This window comes from Hypomesus nipponensis, chromosome 13 (assembly GCF_054491055.1).
Source record: "Hypomesus nipponensis isolate SF chromosome 13, ASM5449105v1, whole genome shotgun sequence".
Lineage (NCBI taxonomy): Eukaryota > Metazoa > Chordata > Actinopteri > Osmeriformes > Osmeridae > Hypomesus > Hypomesus nipponensis.
The window spans coordinates 7,752,501-7,775,072 of record NC_140373.1 but is presented as its reverse complement, the minus strand read 5'-3'; the positions used below and the strand labels follow the sequence as shown (position 1 = coordinate 7,775,072).

Genomic DNA, 22,572 nt, shown 5'->3' with positions numbered 1-22,572 from the left:
ATCTATCTGTCTCTGCCTCTCTCCCTTTCACTTTCTTCCACTCTCTGTCTCTTTTTTTTATCTCTCTATCCCTCCCTATACATATCTCTCTGTGCTGCTTCATCTCAGCACAGTAGAGGTTCACTATGAGAGACCTGCCTCACCTGACCCACATACCTAGCACCCTGCATATTACCCATAGATACCCATAGATACACCATAGATACACCATACACACACACACACACACACACACCCAGGGTGTTACAAGCTCAAATGTCAACCATTCATTGTGTTTGAAGATAGAGGGGAGAGACTGTGTGTGTGCATTACAGTAAGACAGAGGAGACACAGGCAGGTGAGAGACATCTAGCCATGAATGTGAAGGGCTGATGACCATGGTTATTGAGGCTTGTGAAAATGAGGGACGATGACGCACATAAAAGGAATAAATGACACACACGGCTAGGGTGTGTGTGTCTGTGAGAGACAGAGAGAGAGATGAAGAAAAACAGATAGAGAGATAAGAGAAAGAATGAGAGAGGGAGAGAGAAAGAGAGGGATGGACATGGTGCATCGCTGATTTACCAGCTCATTGTAGTTTACATGAGAGGGGAGGTGGGGACGGTAACACACAGATATGGTAGGTTACCATCTACTTCACACTCCTCCTTGGTGTTAACCATGGACCAACATAATGGAAAAGGGCTACAGAACAGTTACCACTGATTTCTTTATTTTCTCTTCTTTTCCTCTCATCTTCCCTTCCTTACCTCACCTCCTCTTTCCCACGTCCCCTCATCCCTCCAGCGTCTGACGTCATCCTACCTAAACGGCCAATCCGGAGTGAGGGTCCCACCCACAATCTCTTCTTGGCCACTCCCCCCTATTTTGCTCTCTTTATACTCTACGGGAGCTGGAAAGACAACACACAACGTGCTGCTGCTGCTGCTGAGAGAGAGTGGACCATCACACACACACACTCAGGCAGCACATACACATACACACCGACACAGGGTGAGTGTGAACTCTCGCAGGTGGAGCGTGAGGGTACAGCTCGTTTGTTTTGCCTCCATTTTTCGGTCTCGTCTCTTTTTTTCTGTAGAGGGCTTCACCCATTCTCCCTCACTCTGTTTCCCCTCTGTGTCTTTATTTAACTGTCATTCTCTTTTGGTTTTCCTTCTTGTTATTTCCTCTCATTTTTTCCTCTCTTTCTCGTCCTTTCCCTTCGTCTCTTCCTTTTCTCTTTCTCTTTAGTATCTTTCCTTAAACTCCTCTGATCTCTCCTTCACTCCCATCCAGGCCAATGCTGGCTTGCCACAGCAGATACAGTGGAACCCCCAGCACAAGTAGAGCCACCCAAGGCAGCGAGGGGAGTACCAGAGACTGGACATTCACAGACACCCTCTCCCTCCTCCTCTCCCCAAGACAGCGGCTCTGAAATGGGCTGCTCCTCTGGCCGCATCCCCTGCCAGCCACCTGCCCCAGCCCTTCATCTAGACCTGGACTGTAGCGGAGGAGGAGGGGGCAGCGATGGACCATCCCTACCCCAGGATGGAGAGGGTCAGGCAGAGGACAGTGAGGTGGTCAAACCCCCACAGTCACTCCCCACATTGGAACGCTTGGCACAGGCCACAGGGGGAACGGAGAAGTCCTGGTACCGGTGCGTATTCCCGTTTGGTGTGATCTCGCTGGTGATAGGTGTGGCAGGCACGGGCGTGACGTTCACCTTCAACACGATGCGCCGGACCAAGGTGGTGTCAGTGGTGCTGCTGGCGGTGGGTGTGGTCATGTTGCTGATGGCCGCCATCTGCTGGAGGGCTCACCGTCAGAGGAGGAGGAGGAAGAAGGAGGGAGGGTTTTTCTGCTCCGAACAGGGCACCTTGTGAAGGATGGAGAGATGGTGAGATGAAGGGGATGGGAGGGATGGAGACATGGATAGGATGCGAGTATGAAGGAATGGAGAGGTGGAGAGGATAAGGGGATGGAAGGATGGAATGATGAAGAGATGGATGGACAGACTGCTTCGAGCGATTGGTACAGCAGCCTGTACAGAGTGCAGGGCTAAATATGGATGAAAGATACATTTATTATGAACTCTGACACCGATTGGATGGAACACTGGGAATCCTTTCTGGAGGCAGGAAGTCATCAGAAGAGCTTCCTGCGAAGCCCTGAACTGGAGGACTTGGATCATCTAGAGGAGAGGGTGGAGGAAGTGTCTCTTAGTGACCCAGCCAGGCATCATCTGGACCAGCCTGTCTCCGGAGGACACCAGCCTGAGATCCTGGGAGCATCTGGAACTCTCATGGTGTGGGGCTGAGGAGGGATCTGGGCTGTGTGTGTGTGTGTGTGTGTGTTTGAAAGAGATAGAGACAGAGAGTGAGGAGGAACAGACACAGGCACAGAGTGAGAAAGATAGGGTGTTAGAGCAAGATAAACTGCTCTAGTTGAGTGTTTCTCAACTGAACAGCCTCTCACCCTCTTCCTCTCTTTGCAACACTGCATCTCCTATACAAATGACTAAAGGAATTAATTCTTTAGGTCCTGCTGTTCTTTCTGCTTGTGTGTTCTGTATGGTGGTCTTCCCTGTGGAGCTAAGGCAAATTGATACAAAGCACCAGTTTTGTATGGAGCTGTGGAGCCCTGGGGCAGCCATGGCACGTTGCCTGCTGCCCGGGGAAGGCTCCTCGAGTCGGGGCACAGTTAGACCAGTTAGACCCCCCTATTCTGGAGCTAGTTGTGATCATATTTTAAGCTGTACCATGTTGCTGTGACGCAAGAGAAAAACTGAGGGAATCCCATTTCCTATTAACAGGGTTGGAAGGAGGGAAAAAATACAGATAAAGAGAGTCTGTCACCCGAGTGTGAACTCCAATCGCCAGCACATCCAGATACATGTATAAACATTTTCTCTCTCTCTCTGGCTGTCTCAGGGGAGATCACCCTTTTTCTTTCCATCTCTCTTTTCCTATTGTATTGGAAGAGATTACTTCGGAGAGTGAAGGAGTATGGGAACTTCAGTTAACACTGGGTAAATCCTAGCCAAGTGTTCTATAGCCTGCGTGAGCCAGGAAAACATGGACCTAAGCAACTGTAGCAATGGTATCAGGATGCTGGAATTACAACATCATCATTGATTATTGATTTATGTCTATTTCAGTCAATTGATGTAGTTCATATCAGAAAACTCTAACATGTCTTACTGCTATTTCAGAAGAACAGTGTGTGTTACTGTAATATATTGTATGCGTGGGTATTTTAGGTTTCAGTTTGGGTGAGCATGCGTGTCTCTCCCTTTTCTTTTGGTGAATGTAAGTTTGGTGCTCTCTGGTGATGACATGCACATGTTAGTGGAGGTGTTTTGACTGACATGAGGATCATCTGTGTTCTGCACCCTCCACGTCAGATCAGAAGACATATCTCTTGTTGCTCTGCATCACACAAGCTGCCACGTACAACAATGAATATCATTTTTTCACGTGATGTCTCAAATCACTGTTTTATTTTTCAATTTTGCAGTTATAATCGCAAATGATTGAACAATTTAACTACTTTGATATTTTAGATGTAGGTATGAGCAAAATGTCTTAATTTTTGTGAATCAAAATACATCTTTGTGTAGCTCTATCTTTAATTGTTGGTATCCCCTCTTGATATAGATTTTCAGATTTTTTGTAAATATAAACTGCTGTTTTTTGTGTGTGTGTGTATGTGTGTGTTTGTGTAGCTAGCTGGCATTAAGCCTGGCTTTTCTTTCAGTGCCTTTTACTCCACCATGTATATCTGTTCAAACGGAGTCACAGGAGTCGGTAGGTACAGTAGGTAGAGAGAAAATTGTGACATTTGGTGTTGTCCCCTTTAAACCCCTGCGTCACTTACTGTGACATTGACTTTGGAGGCATACACAAATGTAATCAGGAGCCACACTTCTAGTCAAGGGTAACATTATTTAGGAGAAATTTCTTAATATTGCCAATACCTAATTTTACACACATTTCAATGAAATCTACTTACAATGTAATGCCAAATCTATGTTCTGGTTTCTCCTCCAAAATGTCCATGTAATTGTAAATGTCTGTCTCTTGATGATATGCAAATATCTCACAATACTTGTATTAAATACAGTATTTTGATTGTGATACAAAACGGAGTCATCTTTATTCAAATGATCATGTAAGTCAATCACTGATTCAAGGCCAGTCATCATCATAGCAGAGGGGTGCGTGTGGTTTTGGCTGAATTTAATGTTGTCATTGCTAATCACACTGACTAACTACCGTCCCCCCAACCCTTTTTCTGAGATTCACAATAGCATCTCTCCACTCCCCCACTCCTCCTCTCTTCCCCATCTCCCCCTGGATAGAGTTATAAATAACTGCAGCTGGAAAAAAAGAGAGAGGAGCCGGGGCCAGCGATAGAGATATAGAATAGAGATTGAGAGTTGGAGTGAGAGAGTGATAAGCGGAAATGGAAGGAGGGAAGGAGGAAGAGAAGAAGGGAGAGAGAGGGAGGCGGTAGGAGAGGGAGAAATGTAAGCTGGAAAAACGTGAGGAAGATTGAAAGAACAGAGAGATAAATCAATACCAATCAATCTTTCTCCATCTCCCTCAATCTCTGTCTTTCTCTCCCTCCAAACCTGCTATGACTAAGCTCATTACTGAATGTTGCTAATTAGCCTGACATTGATTTGTCTGCTGTGCCACCACCACATTCATGCCTGGAAGGCCCAGCTACAATGCTCATTATGTTCCTCAAGTGTCACCTCTCAATGTCTTGAAGACTGATCAATAATGTCTGTCCTTTACGCTCCCCTTTACTCCCATGCAGCCAACGTAGACAGTTCACAGTCATGGTCACAGTGCTGATCTGCCGTAGTGCTGAGAGTGAAACTCAGTTGTGCTTGGCTACAGCGAGGAAGGATGCTACAATTGATCAGCTGATTAGTGTTGAGTTATTGTGTGATGTAGTGCACTAGCTTGTCATGCTTACTGAGGCCCGTGGTTAGAATTGGTTAGAAATGCAGAAGATTGATTTCATTAATAAGCTTTAGAGTGGATCTTTTGGTGTGCCAGCATCTCCTTGGGCTGGGGGGCAGTAAGCAGTATCCTTTTCCTCCGAATCTAATGCTTTACATTCCAGGATTCCACACACTGAATATATTATAATGCAGTGACATCATAATCGCCTTGCTCCATTGAAAATGCCAGCCATTTTATTCTAATTGGATTCTCTTCGACCTGCTGTTGGACAGATTCTCATAAATATTCTGTCAATCATTCTATCTATCAAAACATTGCCCTTTTCAAAGTTAGAGATGTGACAGGCTGAGATTGATAGCAGTAATGAAGATGATGATTAAAACAATTTGCCCCTCTCGTTTGTACAAAAGCATTGTTGTCCTGCATTCGCTTCAGTAAACAGAAGCATAATTTGATTTAAAAGATCACTCATATCCTGCTCCACTACTGGTGTCAATATTACAGATTCATGATAATTCCCTCCAGTCTCTCCGACTCACAGTAGTGTGTGTGTGTGTGTGTGTGCATGTGCATAATGTGTGTGTGTGCCTAGGAGACCCAGGTGGGGGTGCTGCTTCCAGCACTGACATGGGGGAATCTCAACATGCTCTTCTTCACCAAGTTTCGATTTCTACCTGTTACTCCTATCAACCTGCCCACACATGAACAGGCTACTCTGTGGAGATTTGGCAGAGGCTCATCTGGATTGTCTCATCTGATACCTTTCAAGAGACAGGAAGCAGAAAGAACTGTTTTTTTTTCTCATTCCGCTCCTCCTGACTTTCTGATCTCCTTAATGGTCTCTCCAAGAGTATAAAAACACTTCTGTGTGTGTGTGTGTAGCAGTAACCCCCCCTCCCCCATAAATACTATGTTTTCAAATGAGAGGACTCAGGAGCAGTCAGAGAACTGTTAGGAACTGCAACGCCCACACACACTTCCCAGGATCTTCACTCTAGATAACTCCAGAAACACTGTCAGAGATTGCCGTTCGCTCTGTTGCCATGAGCAGCCAGAACTTGAGAAAATGATTTAGAATGACTTGCATAACAACAACCCTCTAACTTCTAGACTAGAACAACTTTTTGGAAGCTCTCTGCTGGGACAAATGTCACTTATGTTTCCACCAATGAAAATAACAATTAAAATTCAATTAAATCAAATTGGATTTTTATAGACCTTCTCTACATGTGGTGTCACAGAGAACTTCATAGATGAGCATAGAATCTTAGTGTGTTTGTATCTGTCTGTGTGTGTGTCTGTGCATATACTACTGTATATAAAGGGCTTTTGTGTACACATCTGGGTTTGTCCATCTCCACAATCTTTATCAGTCTTTATCTAATCTTTATAAAGAGTATTTATCAGAATCTTGGCCTTTAAAGAACAGACCAGACAGTTCAATTACAGAGGCGTTGTCTCTATATGCATGTCCTGCTGGGGTTTTGGGTCACATCTGCAAACAGACAAAGAGATTAATTGCTTAGAAACCAGTGTAATGTAATCACACACACACACACACCACACACACACACACACATCCATGCACATACTGTTGGCACATGCATGTCACACACTGAAATCCATCCCAAAGCATTTAGCACGGCCTTCCATGAGCATGACTCACTGCTGTAGGAGCTACTTTGAGAGGAATCAACCATTTCTTTGCTGTCATTAAACTGTCAATTATTGATATTTCTCTCTCTCGTTCCCCATGAACCAGAGTAATAAAACCTTAATTATTCATCTCTGAATCTTTCTTCAAGTCTGTTATACTGCAGAGACTCTTCTCCTGCCATACAATTCTTTTCTTTCAAGACCATTCAGCAAGACAGACACAACCAAAACTACAGGTTGATTGAAAAAAGTATATGTAACATGTGGAGAACCTGCCCAAGAAACACTCCTGCCTGGTGGCAGGCTGGATTGGAAGTGGTATGGGAAGGTCAGAGTGGTCCTACCTGTGATCCCATGTTACAGTAACAGGAGATATGGGAGAAACTGAGTGCCTTCATTCCCTCCTGGAGTGACCGGGTTGATGGGGAGGAAGGAGGAACATGGAAATGAGAACCTAATAAAGTGTTTGTTGCAATGAGCCCGCACCGGTCATGAGATCCAGTCTAGGCAGGCTTATCTAAAGATAGTGTGTAGGTGTGCGTGGTTGTGTGTAGGTGTGTGAAGGAAGAGCGTGGCATTCAAGTCCAGTAGGAGTGGCATACTGTATAAATGTGTGCTAGAAACTCTGCTGCTTATCTTCAACAGGCATTTAACTGAGAAATCTCTAAGCAAAACATATGTAGCCCTTCTCCTGTAGTTATTGTTAGGTCTCCTCTGACAGACAAATATCAATGAGAATATTATTTGTTTAATAGAACTACACCTCCTCAGACTCCCTATCTCTACCTTACTCTCCCTCTTTCTATTTGTACTCATTCAATACTCACACACACTTTTCTTTTCTCATTAAAACGACTTATTTGGGTGTGTGGCTTGTACCCATCCACCACCCTCTTTCAATGTACACAAACAAGTTGCCACACTGTTCTACTGAAACATCGCCATGACAACCACACTCAAAGTCTTTTACAGAATTATGTCTCAAAAGGGAGGACAAAGAGGTGGGGGGCGTGAATGCAGATCAATGAGGAGGCTGTGTGTCTGGGCTTGTGAAGTAATTCCCTCCAGCTCAGACCCTGTCTACCCTTTTAGTCACTTCTGTTTCTCCACCTGTGTCCTTGACATGTCGTGTGCCCTTCTGGCTGACAGACCTTTCTTTATGCAGAATGCAGGGTCACAGTTTGGTGGCTGATGGGACATACACTCACACATGCACTAACAATCACACACAAATTGCCACACACTGTGGTGGCTTTCTTTGAGTGCAAGGCGGCAGGGCGGAAAAGCCACGACATCTGACCTGGTTTCTGCACAGACCTACACCAGAAGCATTTATAATGAGCCGTACTCACACACACATACACACACACACACATACACAGACACATACACACACATACACACACTGCTGCTGTCTTCAGTAGATTATTAAAAGAAAAACACACAATACATATACGCGAGGTACACACACCACATGGACAATTAAGGAAAGTCATGGTTTTCTTTCAGCAACGACGAGCAGTATATTCACAGAGGGGTTCAATAATTACTCTGAGAGATGAGATGGGAGCAATTAAAGCTCTTTAAATTCTAAGCAGATGCCGCTACAAAAAATCCTGGTAGTTAGATATTTTCACTAACATCCTCCACTGGTCTTGACTGTGACTGGAATCACCACTTTAATTTTACGAAAACATCCTATTACATTCCTATTACCTCCTAATACAATATTTGTCTGTCCCTTCATCAGAGGCGCACTATCGAGCCCATCACACCTACGAACCTAGTGTACTGCCCTCATAAGTGGGTTACAGGTGGTTTATTGAAAGGGATGCTTGGCATAATGTCAAGGAGAGCAAGGGGGACGCGAATAGAACTGACATTGATCTTCCCACTGGAACTACATCAATGTTTCTGTGTGACTCATTCTCATTGTATGAAGGGCACAGAGTGAGTGAGTGTGTGAGTGTGTGCGCTTTACCGTCTTTGCTCATTGTGTACTCCTTCCTAATAATCGGAGAGTTCCCATGGGCTCATCTAACCTATCCTCTATCTGTTAACCTCTATTTCCCCTTATAGTGTGTCTGTGCATTCACGGGTACTTTCACTTACATCATGAGTGTTTGTGTACGTGTGTGTGCTTGTGTGGGTGTTTGTTTGTGCCGGTGTGTGTACACCTGCGCTTGTGTGCTTCTGCTTCAGTCTGTGTGGGTGAAAATAATCTTGACCTCTATGTATTCACTCTATACAAGGATCAATAAATTCAACAAAAAAATAAAATGGGGGAAGACTGTTTACCATGTTGTATCAGCCTGATTCGAGCACCGAGTGCTTGGTGCATCTCTACAACCTCTGTTGATGAAGACACAGAGGATGGAAAGATGGCGGAAGGGCCAAGTGGAGGGACGACTGGAAGGAGAGAGGAAGGTAGGGAGGGAAGGAAGGAAAGATGGGGTGGATGTGTAGGTTTACACACTTCAGAGAGCAGTCTTAATTAAGCTGTTCTCATTATCCGTACTTACTTCAAACTATTATTACTCATCAAAGTAACTCTCTCCCCGCACCAGTGTCTGAGCATGTGCTGTAGATCCCAGCTATTAAGTTCCAAACCCCTCAGGTCCGCCCAAAGACACATGACTAGCCACACAGCACAGACATTTCGATTCGGAGCCCAAAAAGGATATATGGATCTCACCCTCTACCTTTGTCTCTCTATCTGTTCGATATGTAATTTTCCCCTCATCCTCTTCTCTTGTAGCCAGTTCAGAGGTGAACTCACAGAAGGCTCAGTTGACTATTTAAAGCTGCTTGCTCGATCTCTGTTTGCCCAAGCTGTTGTCGAGGGCTAATCAACATGTGAGAAGGTTTTCATCTTCCAATCCTCCTGTTGCTCTTTGTTGGAGGCACAGATGCATCTGAAGTCACAGAGCCACTTACAGTGAAGAAAACCTCTGAAAAGCCTTTTCCCCACTGATGATTTCTCTCCAACTGCCTCGAATGCTAAAGCCCCTATGTCCTACTGCTTGTCCACTCCATAGATTGAAGATCGAGCCAGTGGCTCTAATATGTGAATGGAGAAACTATCAGTTGCTTTGAATCAGAACAGTCCTACTCTACTCAACTGTTTCCTGGACCTGGTGATACTCTGTCTTCAAAATACAGGTCAGAAGGGCAACTTCTTTCAAGCACTTTTTGTGAAAACACATTTGTGAGAATAGGCATGTGTAACGGAGTTAGAACCTTGAAACTCTCTTCTCAGGTTTTCTCTGGCGTAGCTGGCAGTGGTCACGATTGGGAAGTCGGAGGTCGTGCGTTCGAGCCCAGTGAGTGGCAAACGATACCCATCACACATGTGTATAATGGACAGCAAGAGTTCAATAGGCATGCTGTGGTATGTGCTTGTGTAGGAGGTATTCTATGTTTCTTACACTTGTCTAATTCTCTCTTACACACACACACACACACGCACGCACGCACACACACACTCTCTCTTTATCTCTCTCTCTTACATAAACACAGTTATGGCCTCACCAATTAACAGATCTTAAGATAGTCTTGAATGTTCCTACATGCGTAGCAGTGAGTGCATGGCTAACGCTTCGATTACAGCTTATTATCCAGGCTATATCCATGTCTTCATCAGTGTCTTTGTCATGACCCTGTAGACCTCCACTGATGACTCTCATTAGAAGTATCTCATTGAAGTCATGGAAAAGTGTAAACAATCTATGAAGTAGACCAACCAATAACCTGCTGCCTCCAAAGTCTACCAATTGTCGTGATTATCTCTCATGATCATTCATAATCAATCATTACACCATACACTTGTCAATCGATTCTAGGAATATTGCGTTGACCAATATAACTACTAGTTTATCTCGCATGCTTTGTTTTTTTCGAGCTACAGCTTGAATGCATCTCCTTAAGGCTGGAACAGAAGGACCGACGTTCAGAGTTCATTTTGTTGTCGAGTAGCCACAATGTGTGAAAACCTAATCAGGCGCTGAGGTCATCTGCTCGGTACTCATTACACATTGAATGTTTCGCGGAATCGCAGCACAAGAACTGCTTGAACCGGTGCTGTTCACAAACTCATTTTTGCCAGATACACACGGCCCTCAGCAGTGAGAGAGCATATTATTTGTTTCTCCGTCAAGAGTCTGTGTTTATTATCCGACTAGGGTTATAAAATGTATCCGGAAATCTGTAGCTTTTCATGTCAACAGCAACGATGACAATATGAGCGCATTGCTTGACCTCTTTCAAAATGTTCTACAGAAACATGTAGATATAGGCTAGATGTGTGAGGGTGTGTATGAGCATGCTAGATAGCTACAGTAAGCGTTTTCACGGTCTGCACTGCACAATAGCCTATGCATAGGCTAAGTTGATCATGACCATCATCACCACAACATCATTATCATCTGCAGGCTACAACAAGAGGTCAAATACTGTAGCCTATTAATTTTGTATTATTGCTTACAGTTAAGTGTTTGTCTTTAGGAATAAAGGTAGAAGGAAAGAAGACATTGGAGGAAAAGAGAGAGCGAGCGAGCGAGCATGAATTTCATCTTACAAACCCACTGTGTTTTATCCCATAGTAGTTATCAATCAGAGTGTGTGTGTGGTGTGCTAGGTTGACAGGAGGAGGCAATGTTAATCACCTTGGTGTCACCATGATGGATTTGCATGCAGCCAGGCGTGCCGCTGCTTAAAACGTACCCTCTCCATCTTTCCCCCCACCCACCCCCACACACACACCAGCAAATGCGTAAACCCGCCCTCCGCCCACGCTCTCTGTCTATTACCATTATTTTTGTGATGATGACATACTGTATATGCGCACCTGCTCTCTCCCCATCTCCATCTCTTTCTCCAAAACAATCTCTCCCATTCTCTCTTTTCTCTCCTGGTTTTATATCTTCCCTCCATTTATCACTGGTTCTCCACCTGCTCCCCCTCCGTCTCCCTCCATCCCTGTTCTCCAGACATGTGATGCTGATGGAGGTTTGGGTGAAGCTCTGGCTCCAGGTCAACATGCACTGTACAGAGTCAGACGATAACTGCCTTTATCTACTCTTTCTTTATCTCACTTACTCTCCCTATCAGTTTCATTCTCTTTTTGCTCATCCCTCCATTTTCGAGTCCTTTGTCCTTTTTTCCCTGTCTTACCTGACCTCTGACAGGGACAAGAGCAGTACTGAAGATACTCCTACCTGGGCTGGCAGCTGGAGCTCACTTGTTCATACCACCTTTGAACGGAACCTAGCGTTTAATAATAATAAAGTCCCTTACTAGAAACTAGTGAAAAGCAGACTAGGTCTTGGTAAGGACCTAATTATAGCTCTCTTCTTTGCCAAGATGAGCCTGATTTCACAAAGACAACCAACACTGATCAGGGGTACCACTCTCAGTAGTTGATGATTGAGTTGGTTCTCAGCCCATTCAACTGAGTGTCATTCATATTTAAAATATATTCTGAGTGTGTCCAGAGTGTGTCATACTGTATAATTAAAACCCCAGTTCAGATCTATGACATGTAATGTTAGCTAAGCAATATTTCTCAGCCTGATTTGAAAGGGTTCTGTAGCACAAAAAGGTAATAAAATAATAAATCTGAACATTTCCTTTTTAATCAGTTAGTGATGTGGAAAAGGTCACAGATGTTGTGAATAGTCAATGCCTGCATAAATAGAAAGAGAAATGGAAAGAGACTGAGAGAGGGATAGCAACAGAGACACACAGAGAGAGAGAGAGACAGAGACAGACAGAGAGAGAGAGAGACAGAGACAGAGACTCTGTGGCTGTCCTTGCTCCCCACATTGCTGCTCCAACCTGAACAATCTTGTACATCAAAACCATGATTCTTAACTGTAAAAGATACGCTGGCTAGAAACCAAAGCCAGGCGCAGTTGTTATTCAAGTGCCATCTGTCCCCATACAGCCCGGTCTGTCATAGAATAAATGCCTTCTGGGAAATAAAAAAATTCAGGTGAAGGAAAAATACCAGAGGATTTATCAACCATAGTGCTTTTGTTTTCAGCAAAAAATAGTTAGGTGAGGTGGGTTAAGCTCTTTCGTCCGGGGCTTGAGTGTGTGGTATTATGACAGTCATAATCAGCTCCTGTTAAGGCGAATAGCCGAGCCCAAAGGCAAAACATTCTGATATCATGACCTTCCTTATATGATTGTGCACTGCGTATGTGTGCTGTTGTGTTTGTTTCCTCCTTAAGTGTGCCCAGCCTCCTCTGTCCAGTCTGTGTTCCAGGTCACATACCCCAACGCTCCGGTCCACATCTTCCAGTTCCATCTTCCTCCCAACCAGACACACCTGTTACCAGGGCTGGCCCAAGCCTTTACAGGGCCTTAAGCAGAATTGATTTGGGGGCCCCTTGGCGTTGTTAATAAATATAAATATATATATATATAATTTTTATTTTTTTAACATTCAACTGTAATTTAATGTGCTCTTGGGGGCCCTGTGGTGGCCATGGGTAGATTCCAGGGGTTGGTGGGTGCAGACAAACCTCTCTTCACTCCTCTCCCTCAAACAGATGCCAGGCAACTGGCAGTCTCTCTTCCTCTCCAGTCTGTGCAAAAAACATACAAGTGTTAAGACCAAACCTCTTCATTGTGTTCCACTCCTGGTTGCTGCAGTAACAGCAAAACAGTCAGTAAGCTTGCTTCATTTATTCATTTTTTTTCCACAGCACAAATGAAAAAGGATCTTGTTAAGTTACAAATAAACGACTCAAGTGTGAGAAGCATAGAAGGCTATGTTGATAGTCATGATGGAAATTGGATCTGCATACATCCATAGTCATGTTTTGACGCTGAAAAGCACACGCGTTCACTCTCGTTCCATCCTTTTATGGTCATAGTTTCACTCCTTCCATGTGTTTTCATAAGCTGAAGGACTGAAGTTAAAGTGTCTTCCACTGGCAGCAGCTTCCGTCTCTCAGGAGATGATGGCCTCTTCCGGAAATAGTCTTGGAGTCAACTTAGTGTGAGATGCAACCGGATTAGAGCTGAGGAGAAGGTTTGACATATAGAGCACCCATTGAGCACCCTGTCTCTCCAACTGTCATATTCATTTGTAATGATATGTCATAAGACACTATCCACACTTTGTGTTGAAAGTTTGTATATGTTTTGTCACAAAATTACAACAAAACTCGACAATGGACTCTGCAACGCTTCGCAGTGGACGAGCCCTAACAAATGTCATTACCTCTTTTTGGTTCATAAATCTAGAGACACAATCGTGCGCACACTGATCCCTCTTCCCTCAGTGGTTTGGAACCAGCCATGGGGGGATGTCGTCATGATATATGTGTTTGCCGAAGGTTACCGGTTCAATTCCCGGCCATGCTAAATGACGTTGTGTCCTTGGGCAAGGCACGTGAAGTGCCTGCTTGCCTCGGGGGGGAATGTCCCTGTACTTACTGTAAGTCGCTTTGGATAAGAGTGTCTGCTAAATGACTGAAAATGTAAAATGTTCTGGAGCATCATGTATGTCACGGATCGCACGGGGTCGGTGCGCTGATCTGCCTCACCAGAATACTAAGACGCACCTGTTTTGTGTTGGACTATGATGGCTATATAGGCCGAGCTGTGTCTGACTTCATTGTGGAGTCTTATTTTTTGTTTTGTTTCCATGGCCGTGTGTCCTCCGACCTTTGTTTTGTACTCATGTTTACTTCCAAGTCAAGAACTGGTGCGCTTTCATCCTCAAAACGCAGACTCCTTGCCTGCTTTATCATAATGTACAATGAAAAGACCAAGGACCTTTCCAGGGACACCACTGTGTCACTTAGCTATCCTCTGTCACTTCTCTAATGGTTTGCCTAAAACGCTCCCCACCTAGAGGCTCTACCCTCTACACACTGGGGAAAAGGTACTTAGATAAGAAATCCATGAAGTTTTCAGTTTTATTACATTGCAGGGAAATTACAATTATTGAATGGAATTCTATTCAGCTGTCATGCCCGGCTAATTCCGATCTGGTGCATAAATATACTGTACATACAGGTAGAAATGGTTAGAGGTCCTTATGCGATATCAGTTACATGCATACAGACAATGCTTCATACAGCTGAAGAGGTCTGTCATTACTTTCACAGAAATTGGTTAAAGTAAGAAACTTCTTTACAGCTAGAAGGGGAAAGTAGAGGGGAGAGTGAAATAGAGACAGATGGGGAAGAGAGAAATGGGCATAAAGCAACAGATGGTGGAGAGAAATATGGGGAAATATGGAGACTAATGTGAAGTACAAGAGTGCAATGAATAAAACATGGGGAAAGCTGATATGCATGGAGTACATCACTAATTAATTAATGCAAAATTTTCTCTCGAGTTGAGAGAGATTCTTTTTGATTGTCAGACTAACTTCATTATTGTTCTTAAAATAAGTTACAGTAGGCGACAGTACAAAACATCCAACATCTTGATTTTCCCAATCAATTATGAAATGAGTTGAAGAAGTTACACAAGAATAATGATTACAAGAACAGAACAATCTTGAGCAAATCATGCGTTTGATAACTATAGTAACCGCGTAAAAGTGCGGAAAATGTTCCTATTGATAAAGTGTACCATCTTAACTTTTAAATCTTTGGTAACATGGTACTACTTACACAGCTAGATTACATTCAAAACTACAGGCAATCCTGAGAATATATATGGTTTCCTCTGACAAATGGTGACATCTAGTGGTTATTTAGTGGAGCTACATGTAATGACAACTAAATCTATGATTTTATCTGCGGGGTGATTCCTAGTTTATAGTAGTGCAAAATAATTCACAAAAATGTGGGTCATTCAAGTAGTGGGTCATTTCCACCAGGTTGATCAGAAGGCTCAAACCACTGTAACACGCATTGCTGGTGGTCATTTAAAAACAACCAAAATAACATCAAACAGCATTTTTTTGGATATACAAGTGCATCTTAAAGTCACATGACCGATTTTGAAGTGCATATAGTATTGCACACATAAAAACAAAAGCATTCTTCCATATGTAATAACCAAAGTTGGCACATCTCAGCTGATTGTCACCAAAAACAAAACAGTTTGGGTACCTTGGTGATGTTTCTTCAAGTTTCAAATATATATATATATATATATATATATATATATATATATATATATATATATATATATATATATATATATATATATATATATATATATATATATATATATATATATATATATATATATATATATATAATGATAATAAAATAATAAATACAATAATTTAAATCTTTTTCATATAATTACATAATGTTCTGCTTTCTACAGTATCATTCAAGTGTGAACTGAGCTAACCCCATCACCTGGATAAAACCAACAGCATCTTAGAACTTCACCAATGCATATGAGAGGACATTTGGCTTTAACTAAGTACAATATTATGTACTGTTAATACAGCATGGCTTCGCGCACCAGAATAAATAAATCGACTAATAGTGAAACTTTCTCACTGGTTCCATACTCTGCTTCATACAGCAGGTTTTGGGTCAGCTGGGAAACCCTCCCAATCTCCATCCCCAGACTCTGTGAGTAACTGAAGCTGTGGAAGGGAGCGAGGACATGGCTGACCCTGCAGATAGTGCTCCTTCTTGGGATCACCTCCCTGGCCCCCAGCACCCTTCTGGTCCTTCAACCTCAGCCTGTCAAACTCTAAGCTGATCTCCGCCGGGCTCCGGCCCTTGGTCTCCGGCAGAGTCATACCCATGAACAGGGAGGATGTCATGCACACAAAGAAGAAAGGCAGGAAGCACAGGTTCGCCAGCCCTCTGACCACAAACGGAAACACCATCCCAACCAGGAAGAGACTGATCCACATGAGGGACCCTGCCACCATGTAGGCGGCTGGCCGCGCCGCCTGATTAAAAATCTCGGCAGGCAGCACCCCGGTCACCCCCGCCGGGCCCATACCAAAGCTGAGGATGTAGGCGAAGACACAGACCACACTGAGGTAGGGCATGCCTGGCACCGTGCCCTCTAACGAGAGCGCCAGTGTAAAGACCAACGCCCAGCACGCCATCAGACCATAGCCACCCATGAGAAGCCTCCGGCGTCCCACCTTCTCTATGAGCAGGTTGCACACAATAGCAGCAATGAACTCGCAGGCCCCTGTACCGATACAGGCATACTGAACCTGATTAGGCTGCACTCCTGCCTGCAGGAAGATAGAGGAAGCGTAGAAGTAGATGGCATCATTTCCACAGAGCATCATAGCGCTGCTGGCGACCATCACTGTCCGGAGTTGGGGTCGTAGGGCTCGGTCCGAGAACAGTTCCCAGATGGTCTTGGCAGAAGAGCGGCCAGCTGATAAGGCTAGTGCCTTTTGCTCTTCCAGCATCTCTTCCATCTCCCCCACAGGGGGCCGACCCCCACGGAGCCTCCCCAGGGCCAGTGCGCATGCCTGGTAGTCCCCCTGGTCAATGAGGAGGTAGCGGGGGCTCTCTGGGAACCAGGGGAGGGTGAGGAGCTGGAGGAAGCCTGGCAAAGCATTGCTAGCCAGCAGGTAGGGCCACAGGGGCTCGCTGCCCAGCAGCTCAGTCAAACCTATCACCTGCAGACAGACACAAGTATGTGTTATTGCATCCATCTTCCGCACAATGCAGACAATTGGCTTGAATAACAGAGAAGATGGAGCATTGCAATCTGTCCTAGCCTTCATACCTAAACTGTCTCACCTCACTTGGCCCTGCCCCCTCATTGGCTTCTCCTCTTCCAGCCCTCTATACCTCGCTTGTCCCTGCCCTAAGACGTACCTCCCCTGTCCCAGTCTTTCTACATCACCTGGCCCTGCCCCTTCCAGGGCTTTTACCTCACCTGTCCCATGAAGATACCGAAGGCAGTGAAGACAGCTGAGGAGAACGTCACAGCTCCTCGCAGGTGTTTGGGTGCGCTCTCTCCAAAGTACATGGGTTGGATGTTCATGCTGACCCCAGAATTGACCCCTACCAGGAACCGAGCCACAACAATCATCTCGAAAGATCTTGCTGCCCTACTGGTCACCACCAACAGGGAACTTACAAACATAAAGATGTTGTTGACCAACAGTGAGTGCTTCCGACCACAACGCACAGCCATTGGCCCCGCAAGCAGGGCTCCAGCTAAGCCACCCAGTGAGAAAGCAGATACAATAAGGCTCCAGATTACAGTGACCTGAGAGACGTCCAGGCCGATTCCCCAGCGCTCCCGATAGGTTTCATTGATGAATGTCTGGATGTAATTGGTGGGGGCGTTGATGATCGACAGGTTGTAGCCATATTGGAAGGTCCCACCAATGGCAGCTGAGCACACTGTCAGAGCAAGGGTTCTAGAACTGCCAGTTGGACTTTTCTCCTTGTAGTTCTCTGCCTGGGGTACTGGATCTTCATTGACAATCATTTAAAAGGCAGGGGGCTATTTAATTTAGCCCTTATCAAAGCTCACGGTTATCTACCGTGGGCAAAATAGTATTATATTATAGTATTAATGCAGCCTGTTTAAATGCTCTGGTCTTAGTGCTCTAAAATATACAGAAAATCGACATTTGTGACATGATAAATAAAACTGTGTTGTTTTACCTTACCATCTATCCGAACCAATTCAATGAGCTTCGGGTTATTCATTGTAATGGAACATTATGGTGCGCGGCTTCGATGTCACCTGGTCTACTGTTGCGCAGTCCTTTGCTTAATGCTTATATGCAGAGAGTAACAAAAACAGCACAATATCACGCAATCACGTAGAACCAACCACTGTCGCTGCGACATCGTCATCTCTGTGCGACTCTTGCAACGAGTCAACGCTAAAAGGGAGAACAATCTGAGCGGGACTGAAAAGATGTACGTTTGTGTTCATTTTAATTCTAATTGTATTTCTAGTCGTGTGAAAATATGAATTTATTTACGGTGAATAGTCATTCAATTACACTTCCACCTAGCCATATCTGTGTAGCACAAGCAACAGAGACCGCTGACTTGAATCCGTGCTACAACAACTAGCTACGAATTAGCTAGCTAGTCTAGCGTGTTGGTAATTTGCGTTTGCTATCCAGCTAGTCAAAGGAAACAAACAAACAAAATCGAAACAAGGATGCAGTTAGCTATCTAAGTGTTCAAAATAAATGTTATAAGCAATTGATACCGTATCTTGATATACAGCATTATTGCGATTTCGTTGTAGCTAACTAACGATCTTGTTTGTTATCCAACAAAGGTTAGCTAAATTACCTCGAAATTGCGTTTTGTCTTCCAATAGGGCGCCTTCTCCTACGAAAAGGGAACGACCAGAGGAAAAGGCTAAAGAACGAGGAAAAGAGAAAACAGGGACGGTGAAGGAGGGAGCTGAGAAGGACCGAGGCAGGGACAAGGGTCGTAAACGGCGCAGTGCTTCTAGTGGGAGCAGCAGGTGAGACCACTAATGTAGCTGAAGCTAGCAAATAATGTGTGTGAAGAGGAGGGGGAGTGATATATCGTGTTAAATTGTTTGAACACTACTAAGTGCTGATCACTCAACAAGGTTCTCAATAATCAGCTTCTGCTGCCCCCAACCTGTTCCTCTCCCCTGGCTCTTTTAAGCTCCAGCTCCAGCAGCAGTTCTGGTTCCAGCTCTGGGTCTTCCAGTGGTTCCAGCTCTTCCTCAGGTTCCAGCCGCTCCGGGTCCTCCAGCTCCCGCTCCTCCAGTTCCAGCTCTGGATCGCCCAGCCCGAGCCGCAGGCGCCACGACAACCGTCGGCGCTCACGCTCCAAGTAAGTGTCCAGAATGGCAACTGAATGTATCCAAGGACGTTTTGAGCCTATGGTCGTAGTAGGAAACATGAATCTCACAATTATGTGGGTGGTTGTGCATGGTGTTTGAGTTTAACCAAACATACTCCTGAAAATATTTGATGAGCAAGTCTGCATAAACCTCCATTTTGTTTCTTTCAAGTACACTGCGTTTGCCCTAAACACAATTAACATTCAGATTGGCTGTGCAGACTATCAGAGACCAGACTTGCTTTAATACTTGTAAAAAAAATATATATATTCTCATCCTAATGACTGTAAAGTTATAGGTACCAAGTAGATTACGTTTTGACCTACTTGACCTCCTTCCTACAGGTCCAAGTCAGTGAAGAAAGATGAGAGGGAGAGGCGTCGCAGGAGCCCCAGTCCCAGACCCACCAAGGTCTACCTGGGACGCCTGACCAGGAACGTCATCAAGGTGAGAGGACACACCCTGTACTGGCCCCCTCTGGCTCTATGGCTCGTTTCTGTCTCGTTTACCTGTCTCTCCTTCCCTCCCTCCGTTAAGGACCACATCCAAGAGATTTTCTCCACCTATGGGAAGATCAAGATGATTGACATGCCTATGGAAAGGCTCCACCCCCACCTGTCAAGGGGCCATGCCTATGTGGAGTTTGAGACGCCAGAGGAGGCTGAGAAGGCTCTAAAACACATGGATGGAGGTTGGTGGAACAATCCACTGTATGAGTGTTCCCAATTGGATTAAAATGCGCATGTTAATTAAAATCAGCACTACTGATTTAATGGTCAGAACTGGAGCTAGCATATCTGACATTTTATACAAACTAATTTTTATCAGTTAAATATAAATGTAATTATGTGCATGTAACTCATTCCATCTCAATCGGTCTTCGCCCATGTGTCTGCAGGTCAGATTGACGGACAGGAGATCACAGCCAGTGCCGTGCTGGCTCCCCGGACACGCCCAATCCCCCGCAGACCCTCCCCTCCTCGCAGGATGCCTCCTCCTCCACCCATGTGGCGTCGCACCCCTCCGCGGATGAGGAGAAGGTCAGTCCTCAGTGTGGATGTCTCAATCAGAACCACGATGGACCTGGTCCTTAGTTCCTCTAGTCAGACCTCCTGAGCTGTGTTTCACAAATATATTCCAAGTATTGCATCACAGGTGTTTAAATAGGATCATATTATAGACCCTTTCGCCGTTGGGGAAAAAATGCTCATGCCATGTAGTGTGCACACACATTCTGGGTGCAAAAGAAATGGCGTAAGTAACACAATTTTAAGTTAGCTAACATAACTTACAAATAGATACAAAATGCGCCCCACATATGGGTGCATTTTTAATGATGTCTTCAGTCCAGTCAAATCGTTTTATGAATCTCCTCGTTTGAATTAAACGGTCTTTTCCCTGATGGAATGCGGTAGAAATTGAGACCTTTTATTTTAGTTGACCTTTGGCATCCCAAGATGGCATTTTTTTTTTACAACTGATGCAAAATCCACTTGCACTGTTACTAGCTGTGGCTAAAATTGCTACTTTTTTGCATCCAGGATGCGCGCGCATACGTTTTATGACGTAGGTCATAAAAGGGTCTATTAGGCCCACGTTTCTAAATTCCTGTCATATTTCAAATGCTCATGATTCCATTTGTATGCCAGGAAGTAAAATCTTCTGTCTTCCTTAGGTCACGGTCTCCACGGAGACGGTCCCCTGTACGACGCAGGTCCCGTTCCCGGTCCCCTGGGCGCAGACGCCACCGCTCGCGTTCCAGCTCCAACTCCTCCCGCTAACATCCTCCAACTGATGCCCCTCCCCTTTACTCACCCTGGGTATTCAGCATATTTGTATAAGCCTGGAGACATCGTGGTCATGTAATGGCTAATTATATGCAAGCCCAGTCAACTGAAGGGTGATCCGCTTCCTCAAACTGTGGTTCTTGTTGTCCTATCTTGTGGAAGACGGAAATGTGATCTGTATCTTTTTAATCTGTGTTTTTACAGGATTCTTGTATAACTTACTTTTTGTAGTAAAACGTAGCTACATTTTGCTTTAATGAAGTCCCCCATCATAGTTGGTCTGTCTCCCAATGGATCTGACCTGTATTTGTGCTGACAATAAAGTTCATGAGTGTTTGAATTATATCCAACCTGTTTGTCAGAAACTTGACCATAACTAAGTAGCCATCCATTAGGTCACAGAGCACCCAAGCCATGATACTTTAAATAACCCAAATATTTTAAAACAAAACATTACAATGTAATTGTATGTACATGACACCTAATAGGCTTCACTTTCAAAAGTCACTGTCACTTCAACTTCTCAGGGTCTGCATTTAATTGTCCCAGTCTGTAGTTCATGGTTTAGCCTCCTTGTCCTGGATGGGAGGATCCATCAGGTCCTTAAAGCCAAGTCTCTCCATAGGCTCCCGAGCCATCAGCTGACTAGAACACAGGAATGGTAAGAAGAGGTACGAGATGTTAAACACAGCACCAATACTTATTGAAATTACAAATTGCAAGTTTAAAGGGTGGTGGTCGTGTGTTAAGAGGGGAAAGGGCCAATGTGGATGGAAGCAATACTGACGAGTGGCATAGTACTGTGTGTGCCCTAAATATCACCTCGCTTGATGCTATTTTGGGGTGTGTAAACAAATCAACAATGATTTTTAAAACTAAACACCCAGCAGTGAGGCTTTGTGTGAACTTCACCCACAAGATAAACTATTACTCACTTGTCCATCCTGCACCCTAGATAGTCTTTCGACTGGAGCCTACATTTGGAGTTATCGAAGCTGTTGTCTTTCAAACACCTCATGAACTTGTCTTGAAAGGCTTTACACTCTCCTGTTGTGATAGGCAAAAATTATAGAGATAAACTTAGGTTTACTGAACAGTCGTGCATTCATGTTACAGACAACATGAGTGGCAATGTTTGAGAACGGTACTTATCAAAGGACTAGCGCTTTAAGACTAATACTACTCGAATTTACAAATTTAGGCTAATACTCAAGGTTTGATTTGATTCCAGATGAGATGCACATTTTCAAGCCGTCACTGTAGTTCACTTCGTTTTTCCATTTTCTCAGCCACTCACCAAAGTGATCCAGAGGAAAAGATCCTTTGTCTGGGGCACGAGGCCGAAAGGACTTACTTCCGAAGTTCATAGCAGTCGACATGATTATTAGGATCGAAAGCTTGACAAC

At 44.3% G+C, this 22,572-nt stretch overlaps 4 protein-coding genes across 4 annotated transcripts in view; 2 read left to right on the top strand and 2 right to left on the bottom strand.

The window, feature by feature from the left end:
• The first annotated feature begins 1,421 nt into the window (after positions 1-1,421).
• LOC146259776 (transmembrane protein 100-like) lies at positions 1,422-1,868 on the top strand. Its single transcript, XM_084671149.1, has one exon. It carries the CDS (start codon positions 1,422-1,424, stop codon positions 1,866-1,868), a length of 447 nt encoding a protein of 148 aa, XP_084527275.1.
• A 14,020-nt stretch (positions 1,869-15,888) lies between these two features.
• LOC146259775 (solute carrier family 2, facilitated glucose transporter member 11-like) lies at positions 15,889-18,194 on the bottom strand. The gene is made up of 2 exons (XM_084670671.1): positions 17,463-18,194; positions 15,889-17,199 (listed from the first exon to the last, which is right to left on the bottom strand). Exons 1-2 carry the CDS (start codon positions 18,021-18,023, stop codon positions 16,120-16,122), a joined length of 1,641 nt encoding a protein of 546 aa, XP_084526797.1. The 5' UTR covers positions 18,024-18,194; the 3' UTR covers positions 15,889-16,119.
• A 166-nt stretch (positions 18,195-18,360) lies between these two features.
• LOC146259774 (RNA-binding protein with serine-rich domain 1-like) lies at positions 18,361-21,511 on the top strand. The gene is made up of 7 exons (XM_084670677.1): positions 18,361-18,463; positions 18,879-19,028; positions 19,199-19,369; positions 19,724-19,826; positions 19,917-20,070; positions 20,278-20,419; positions 21,055-21,511. Coding segments are annotated over exons 1-7 (828 nt in total). The 5' UTR covers positions 18,361-18,461; the 3' UTR covers positions 21,161-21,511.
• Positions 21,512-21,584: 73 nt separating this feature from the next.
• cox19 (cytochrome c oxidase assembly factor COX19) overlaps positions 21,585-22,572 on the bottom strand; it is a 1,069-nt gene continuing 81 nt past the window's right edge. Inside the window, exons 1-3 of the mRNA XM_084670678.1 lie at positions 22,464-22,572; positions 22,102-22,213; positions 21,585-21,811 (exon numbers count right to left, since the gene is read on the bottom strand). The exon at positions 22,464-22,572 is cut by the window's right edge and continues 81 nt beyond it. Of these exons, the coding sequence (XP_084526804.1) occupies positions 21,724-21,811; positions 22,102-22,213; positions 22,464-22,545 (282 nt within the window). The 5' untranslated portion in view covers positions 22,546-22,572 and the 3' untranslated portion in view covers positions 21,585-21,723. The remainder of the gene's footprint in view (positions 21,812-22,101; positions 22,214-22,463) is intronic.